General features: G+C 36.8%; 1 protein-coding gene across 1 annotated transcript; it reads right to left on the bottom strand.

Moving 5' to 3' along the window:
* Positions 1–4,521: 4,521 nt before the first annotated feature.
* Positions 4,522–8,465, bottom strand: LOC110921547 (putative nuclease HARBI1). Its single transcript, XM_022165884.2, has 2 exons — positions 8,222–8,465; positions 4,522–5,934 (listed from the first exon to the last, which is right to left on the bottom strand). Exons 1-2 carry the CDS (start codon positions 8,304–8,306, stop codon positions 4,601–4,603), a joined length of 1,419 nt encoding a protein of 472 aa, XP_022021576.1. The 5' UTR covers positions 8,307–8,465; the 3' UTR covers positions 4,522–4,600.
* Between the last annotated feature and the right edge of the window lie 299 nt (positions 8,466–8,764).

Here is an 8,764-nt window from a genome sequence, read left to right as displayed (position 1 = left end):
CAACCGATCGGGTTGCCGGCCGATCGAACGACCGTCCGATCGACCGACCTGGAAGGTGAAGGTACTTCAAATGTTTCAAATGCTACAACGAAAACTTCAAAAGTCAAACCATCATACACAAACACATCCTTCCTAAAGGAAGAAACAATCCACTCGAACGACCAACCGATCGGACAACCGTCCGAACGGACAGCCGTCTGAACGGTCACCCACTCGCACGGTCAGCTGTCCTATCGGACTGCCACCCGATCGACCAGCTGTCCTACCCACCAACACTTATCCTCGTTTTGCACGTCACTTACCGGGTTATTCTATCGAACTATTCAGGCTAACCTTACTCTCAAGCGTTCCCTTCAATCCATCCAACCGCTGTGAGTATACTCGATCCCTTTTTGCTTTAAGCACTTTTGGGTGTTACATACATTACTTATACGAAACCACATCGAACACACTACGCAGTATTTTAAACGCTAACCGTTACCGCATGTATTACGTGACTTAATGAATGCTTGTTTGTTATGTTTACACATGGAATGTTGTCTACCTGCCTTAACGACGATAGTACTATAGTTTGGACTTAGCACCCGCTCATGCGGGGGTGTTAAGGACAATTACTTGCATGGATTACAATGGTGATCATGTATTGCGAACTGCCTCGGGCAGTCAACCCGCAGTCATTGGTATCGATAGATCCGTGTCGATAATTAACATGCTTCGTTTTCCTCTATGTACGTGTTGGTTATGCGTAAACTATTTCGAACTCTATATGCTATTATTAAACTTGTATGCTCGCCTTTACACTATGTGTATTGACTTTTATTTTAACGTATGTGACAGGTAATTAGGATGCTTATCTGCTAGGAAAGCGAGGCTAGAATAAGCTTCTAGAGTCCAACAAATAGTTGTCTGTAGATCTGAAATCAAGAGTCTCTAGAAGCAGATAAACAATTGGGCAATTTTGTAAAATCTGAGTTGTCGGAATAAAACTACTTGCCTAGATTTTGTCTGTAATAATTTGTTTACCTTTTGAGACATGGTATGGGACATGTTACTTTAAACTGATTGGTAATGATAATTGTTATGGAAACTTCTGGACAATCTGTTTCGCTCAGTGCCGCGCCCCGATGATTCCGCCATCGGTTGGGGTGTGACACAACTTTTCTGGCCGATCTAGGGTTTTTTAGGGAGAGATGAAAAGGTGCATATGTTTTGTGGTTTAAATAGGATCCATATAACATGGTTGGGTCTTGTTGATGAAATGGGTCTTCATTGATGAAAATAATGACTCGGGATTTTCCTGCCAAAAATAAATCCAGGACGCTCTAATCAAGTGACACGTGGCCCAAATTCTATTCATTTATTATAAATAATAGATAATAGATTATATATTACATATTATATAATACTATAAATTATAACATTCATATGCAAAGAGGTATGTACATTGTCCTTTTATTGTTTCCTTGCATATTATACTTGTACCATACAACTTGGATTGGAAAGTTGCTTTATTGTTTTCCTTTCATGTTACAGTTGTACCAATCCAATATCGTATACTTATTTGTTTCTTATCTAGCCCTTATATTTGTTTGATATCTTTCTTTTGGCTTTTTAAAACCCAAAGATCTATCTCTGATCTCTTCTCTCTTTGAAACTCTCTTAGGGTGAACGGGGCGGTTGCGGGGTGAAGGCGGTGAACCCTTTCACCGCGGGGGGAACACCGCCGCCGATCCTCGACACCGTGCGGCAAACTGAAAAAGCGGGGAAGACTCACCGCATGGAAAAAGATGACCATTGGGCACGATGTTTGACTTCAACGGCTATATAGCAGTTAATATTAAAAAAAAGTTTTTTTTATATATTTAAACTATATAAACCCAACCCATTTTAAATAAATTCACACCAACCCATTTCCTCATTTCTCAAGAATCAACACGAGGCGGCAAGAATAGATGTGGAACGGACTTTTGGTGTTTTAAAGTCAAAACGGGGTATAATGAATCGGCCAATGCGTGCTAGGAGTGTGGAAAAAATTAGGTACGTGCTGTATACGTGTATTATTTTACATAACATGATTTTAAAAGACGACGGAAACACAGTAACACCGGTACACATTCGAGATCCTCCAGTCGAGCCTGCTATCGATGACAGTGTGTTAAACGAGCTTATGGATGAAGATACACATTGGAGACTAAAACATGATCTCGTTGAGCATCTCGGAAGAATAGATTTACCCCACCTATTGGTGGAATCCGACGAAGAGTAGTAATTTTAGTTAGTTTAATCTAGTTTATTTTAAGTATTTTTAATTAATGTTATGTTTTTTTATTTTATTTTTAATTTAATGTAATGTTTTTTAATTTATTGTACTTTCATTAATTAAGTAGTTTAAAATCAAAATCAGAGAAAACATTTTAGAATAATTAGGGTCCATGTGAGTCTTGCCCTTCATCATCACCACACTTTTGTTTATCTTAGAAGATAGTTCCATCATCTTCATCGATCTCGCAAACCAAAAAGAACCCAGATGAACCAATGTCATTGGTTCAAGCAACAGTAACTCGACACAGTAACATTGAAACAAACCAAAAAATCAAGAATTTCAAGAACCATCATCATCAAACAAACTTAAACTGGCGGCCACACAGAGGCTGCCACCAAGGTTTACATCCAAGAACAACATCGATTATACTTCATCGAGTATAACACAAGGGAGAGAGAAAGAGAAAGAATGCCGCACAGGTTCACCGCCACCATAGACAGCCGGAAAGTTGTCGACAACAGAGAGTTGTTTCTCTCTCTAGAAACCTCGTTCTCTGTCTACAAAATCAGACCTTAGTAGGTCCGTAAATGATCGTTTGTCGGAAAAAAGACACAGAAGAACACACAGGTGCATAGCCGTCGAGAACATCAAGACAACACCCATCTCGCTTTGTTTCTCTCTCTAGAAACCCTATCGATGTTCCTCTCTCTACAAAACATGTAAGGTCCGTAAATGGTCAGGCAACAACTCGTCGGAAAATGTATGCAATTGAGGGTGAAAGGGGTGCACCCCTTCATGAGATGGGGTAAAATTTCCACTCACCCAATCATTAGGTGCCATGCCAATTCCCCTCTCTTACACCCCTCTTGCCCAAAAAACATAAGGGATGGTCACCACTATTTTTTTTAAACTACTTAATTAATAAAAGTACAATAAATTAAAAAAACATTACATTAAATTAAAAATAAAATAAAAAACATAACATTAATTAAAAATACTTAAAATAAACTAGATTAAACTAACTAAAATTACTACTCTTCGTCGGATTCCACCAATAGGTGGGGTAAATCTATTCTTCCGAGATGCTCAACGAGATCATGTTTTAGTCTCCAATGTGTATCTTCATCCATAAGCTCGTTTAACACACTGTCATCGAGAGCAGACTCGACTGGAGGATCTCGAATGTGTACCGGTGTTATTGTGGGTGAGTGGAAATTTTACCCCATCTCATGAAGGGGTGCACCCCTTTCACCCTCAATTGCATACATTTTCCGACGAGTTGTTGCCTGACCATTTACGGACCTTACGCGTTTTGTAGAGAGAGGAATATCGATGGGGTTTCTAGAGAGAGAAACAAAGCGAGATGGGTGTTGTCTTGACGGCTACGCACCTGTGTGTTCTTCTGTGTCTTTTTTCCGACAAACGATCATTTACGGACCTACTAAGGTCTGATTTTGTAGACAGAGAACGAGGTTTCTAGAGAGAGAAACAACTCTCTGTTGTCGACAACTTTCCGGCTGTCTATGGTGGCGGTGAACCTGTGCGGCATTCTTTCTCTTTCTCTCTCCCTTGTGTTATACTCGATGAAGTATAATCGACGTTGTTCTTGGATGTAAACCTTGGTGGCAGCCTCTGTGTGGCCGCCAGTTTAAGTTTGTTTGATGATGATGGTTCTTGAAATTCTTGATTTTTTGGTTTGTTTCAATGTTACTGTGTCGAGTTACTGTTGCTTGAACCAATGATGATGACACTGGTTCATCTGGGTTCTTTTTGGTTTGCGAGATCGATGAAGATGATGGAACCATCTTCTAAGATAAACAAAAGTGTGGTGATGATGAAGGGCAAGACTCACATGGACCCTAATTATTCTAAAATGTTTTCTCTGATTTTGATTTTTTATCTTGCATTTTGTTTTTATTTTTTGGTTTGATTTGGTTTGATTATTTGGGTTAGATTTAGAAATTAGGGTTTAGTTACTTTTTGCTCAGTTCTTCGTTCTATAATATGGGTCAACACAAGACCTCAAAAGATAAAATGTATACATGTTTCGACCTCCATGTTTGTACTTTTTATTTCTTTTTGCAATTGATGCATCTGGTGTATTTGAGTTATAATGACCTATGTACTTGAGTTACATCTAGCTACATTTACATATTTCACATTAAGAAAATATGATTAAATATATTTAGATGTTATATAATGAGTGTTTGGATTTTAAAAGTTTAGGGAGAAAATTAAGCATTGCATAGTTTTAAACATTAAAAATTAAAACTATAAACTTGATAAAAACACAACTAAACATTACATAGATTTAACTACTACAAAACATAAATACAATCACCCTTCAAGATTCCAAACATGTTCCACCAAATCATGTTGAAGTTGATGATAAATTGACTTATCGCGTAGATCATCAAACCTTTTAAGGTAATGTTCAAATTCAATTGTGGCTCCCCGTACATAATTTGGTGGATCTTCATCTTCCTCATCATCCTCGTCGCCATCATCATCACCACTCGACCAATCTATTATGGAAGGTCCTTCATCCTCTACAATCATATTATGTATTATAATGCATGCAAGCATTATATCGCTTATTACTTTCACACTCCAAACTTTTGCTGAACCTCGTACAATTGCCCATCGAGCTTGGAGTACTTCGAAAGCTCTATCAACATCCTTTCTTGCAGACTCATGTTTTTGTGCGAACTTTATACTCTTTGGGTCTTGTGGATGCGTAAAACTTTTTACTAGTGTAGCACATTCAGGATATACGTTATCTGCAAGGTAGTATGCTCGTGTGTATTCTTTACCATTTGCTGTAAAATGATATAAAGGCACGCTACCATGTAAAACATAATTGAATACTATCGATTGATTTAACACGTTAGTATCATTGTCACATCCCTTTATGCCGAAATAAGAATGCCAAATCCAAAGATCTTGTGATGCAACTACCTCTAGCATAATTGTTGGATATCCATGTTCGCCTTGTGTATGGCCTGTGTAATTTTTCCAAGTACAATGCATACAACCAATGCTTCCCAACATTCCAGGAAACCCGTGTTTGGTCAAATGTCTTTCTAGTAACCGTTTGATATCACTAGGGTTTGGCTTTCTTAAATATTGTTCTGAAAAAACTTCAATAACACTTCTACAAAAATTTTGTAGACAATCATTTGCAGTCCTTTCACCAATTCGTATGTATTCATCGATTTGATCACCTAACGTGCCAGATGCCAACTGACGTATAGCACATATGCATTTTTGTAACGGGGAAACACCTTTTTTATCCAACCCATCATATCTTTGTTTAAAGTACGCAGAATGGTTTGAAATACCTTCAAAAATTCGATTGAACAGTTGTCTGCTCATCCGAAACCGTTGTCTAAACGAATCACCGTCAAAATTCGGATCCGGACCAAAATAGTCATTCCAAAGACGTATGTCTCCATCTTTACGACCCATATCTATAAACTTGCGTTTCCGTTCCTGACGGCTAGAACTTGACCCCTCTTCGTCTTTCTCATCTTGTGATAACAGTTTCATAAAATCTAAACACATTTCGTCAAACTCATCATCGAATAACAGTTGCAACTGCATCATCGCTAAACACATGAATGCACTATCACTTGAGAGATGCATTAGTGAAGTTTCAGCGATGCCGTGATCTGTAAACGAAATTCGATTGATGGTGAGAAATATTGAAAGGCATAAAATAAGTATCCAAGGTGTGAAAAACTGTTAAAGCATTTAAATTTTTACATTAAACGTAAAGCATTGATAGACAAAATTTTGAAATAATGTGGTAAAAATAATTACAAGTTTTACAAATTCTTAAAAGGATTAGCCATAACTTAACTAAAGAAATTTTTGTTAAAACGAATTCTATAACTTAAAAAAAAAAAAGAGATGAACATGATATCTATCTAAATTCTAATGAAAGAGTCCAAATAATGCCACATGGCATCTTCTCTTTCAATCTTACAATTTTTATTAATACTTTTTTATACAAATAATTATCTTTTAATAAATCATTAACAGAGTTCCTTCAACTTTTATATTTTTTTGATATTTTAAATGTGTGAAATGTTTTTTTTATTATGCTAACTTTCTATATCTTTCGATTTTTATATTGAAAGTATACACGTTATGTTTTAACACTTTTAAGGGGTTTACTAAATTTGCTTATTAATAATAAAAATATTGATACTGATTTTTATATTGAAAGTATACACTTTAACCATTTCAAATTTTGTTAAGTTTTTTAAACAAATTTATATTCTTACCCTCTGAGTTTTAATAAATTTATCACACGTCCCATGAACTTTAATAAAGTTATTTTTACTCTTTTAAACCCGCATTACATTACAACCCCCGAATTTTAAAAAAGTTATTGCGTTAAATTTTAAACGAATTTTCGTTGTGACGTCATGATTTTTTTACAGGTTTCATCTTTTTATATATAGTTTCAAATAAACTAGACTTTTAATTACTATGATTATTTTGCCTTTCCAAAAAAGTTTGCGCGGGTGGGAACAACCTAGTTTAATATATATACAATTTAGGGGGTAGGGGCGCGCCACTAGTGATAGAATTCCATCACTCACAACATCCAATCAAGTTCTGCCACATCATCGAGCTTCATTCCATCACTAGTGATGGATTTTACTAGGGGTGCCCATCACTAGTGATGGTTTTTTCATTTTTAAAATATAAATTAACAATAAAACAATAAAATTATAAATTATAAATTTCATTTAAATAAATCCTAAATTACAAACTAAAAAAAACTAAACATTGCAAATTAAAAAAACCTAAAAAATCTACGGCATCTCCCAACCCCACTTTTCACATATCTCGCGTTTGCATTGAAGTACGATCGACTTAAACGGTTCGTCGATATTGTTGTGCGGTTGTAACAAGATTTTTAAATCACCATTTTTTTCGATTTCGGTCAAGTGTCTAATATACGCCTCCTCGCGTTTAAGTTTTGCCGCCACACGTTTTTCTCTTCTTTCTTCGGATTTGGCCATTTCCACCAATTTAGCCTCTGTCCATTCGGTGATGGACTCCGCCACCGCTTCCTTTCCTCTACTTGACGAATCACCACTTTTCTTGCGGCACGGCCTTGTGGGTGTATCATCTTGATCGGGTTCGTCATCAGGTTGGTCGTTAAAAAAACAGTTTTCTGTTTTATAAAATTCAAAAAACAGCTTTATGTTTTATAAAAAAAAAAAAAAAACAGTTTTCTGTTTTTCAATTTTCAACGGTAAAAAATTGAAATTCAACGCGTGATGATGGCCACGCGTCATCTAATCCACACGTGAACAAAACTGGTGGCGACGGTGTTTCACTATCCAAAACGCATGAAGGGGTGACAACGGAGCGCCCCAGGTCCCCTTAGGAAAAAAGAAATTCTCCCACAAACTACTTGAGAAAACTTTATTTTTATCCAATTCCGAATACACGTACCACTTATTTTTATCTATGTTCTAGAGGGTGTTTGGGGTTCCTTATTTTGAGTGTAAAAGGACTTTTGAAGGGCAAAATGACTTTTTTGAAGGGCAAAAGTCCTTTGGATTTGTCAAAAGTCAGGATTTCTTATTTTGAGCAAAAGTCCTTTTGCAAAAGTTGAAAATAAGCTAAGCCAAACATGCCCCTAATGTTCAATAAAAGTTTTGCTGAAAATAGAATGCGTCAAATATAATGGATTTTTTGTTTTTTAGCGTGACGAACCGAACGGATCCGGTCCAACCAACATCGGTACTATCCAAAGATTACCAATATTCATATTTCATTGTTTTCAATTAAAGTAAAACACATATCGATATCCATTTAGGCATATTACTGGTTGAGTTTTCTCTTTCGGTTGCTGGATTGAGTGTCAACCTAAACCAAACCAAACCAAACCGATACCATTGAAACTTAAATGTTGAAAAGCAGATGAAAAATTACCGGGTTGATTGCTTGCACAGTCCGACTGGTTGCCCGAGTCGTCGCTTGCAGTGTCCGACACGTTGCTCACACCATCCGATTCCATATTGTGGCAGCTGGATTCGAAAACAGAAAGGTGTAGGGTGGGTTACATAAAGGGCGAACTGGCGATTGAAAATATGGGGTAAAAAGTAAGGGAAATTGGGTATCGAAAATTTAGGGCAAGGAGTAAATAAAAGGGATTGCTTTTAGCACTTGAGTTAAAACAATTGAAGCCCAGATGTGAAATATATCCACTTTATCAAGGCCCAAAACACAAAATTAACGTAGTAGTGTGTCCATAAGGGATCACCGGTACCGAATCGGTATGGAACCATACCGGGTATATTCGGTACCGGTATCCATTTTCTCTGTTTTTCGGTATCGGTACGGTACTGGTATTTACGGGTAAAACACCGGTAATTACTGGTACCCACTTTTGTTGTTTTTCGGTACCGGTACCGAACACGGATACCGTGCTTATCCCTAGTAGTGTTTCTATGAAAAGATATGTTATTTTAAACT

This window comes from Helianthus annuus, chromosome 17 (assembly GCF_002127325.2).
Source record: "Helianthus annuus cultivar XRQ/B chromosome 17, HanXRQr2.0-SUNRISE, whole genome shotgun sequence".
In the NCBI taxonomy this organism is placed as follows: domain Eukaryota; kingdom Viridiplantae; phylum Streptophyta; class Magnoliopsida; order Asterales; family Asteraceae; genus Helianthus; species Helianthus annuus.
This window is presented reverse-complemented; position numbering and strand designations above follow the sequence as displayed.

Coding starts and splice junctions, on each gene's coding strand:
- LOC110921547 (XM_022165884.2), bottom strand. CDS start 8,306: ATGGAATCGGATGGTGTGAGCAACGTGTCGGACACTGCAAGCGACGAC. Junction 5,935..8,221: donor CTGTGCAAGCAATCAACCCG/GTAATTTTTCAT, acceptor TTTCGTTTACAG/ATCACGGCATCGCTGAAACT.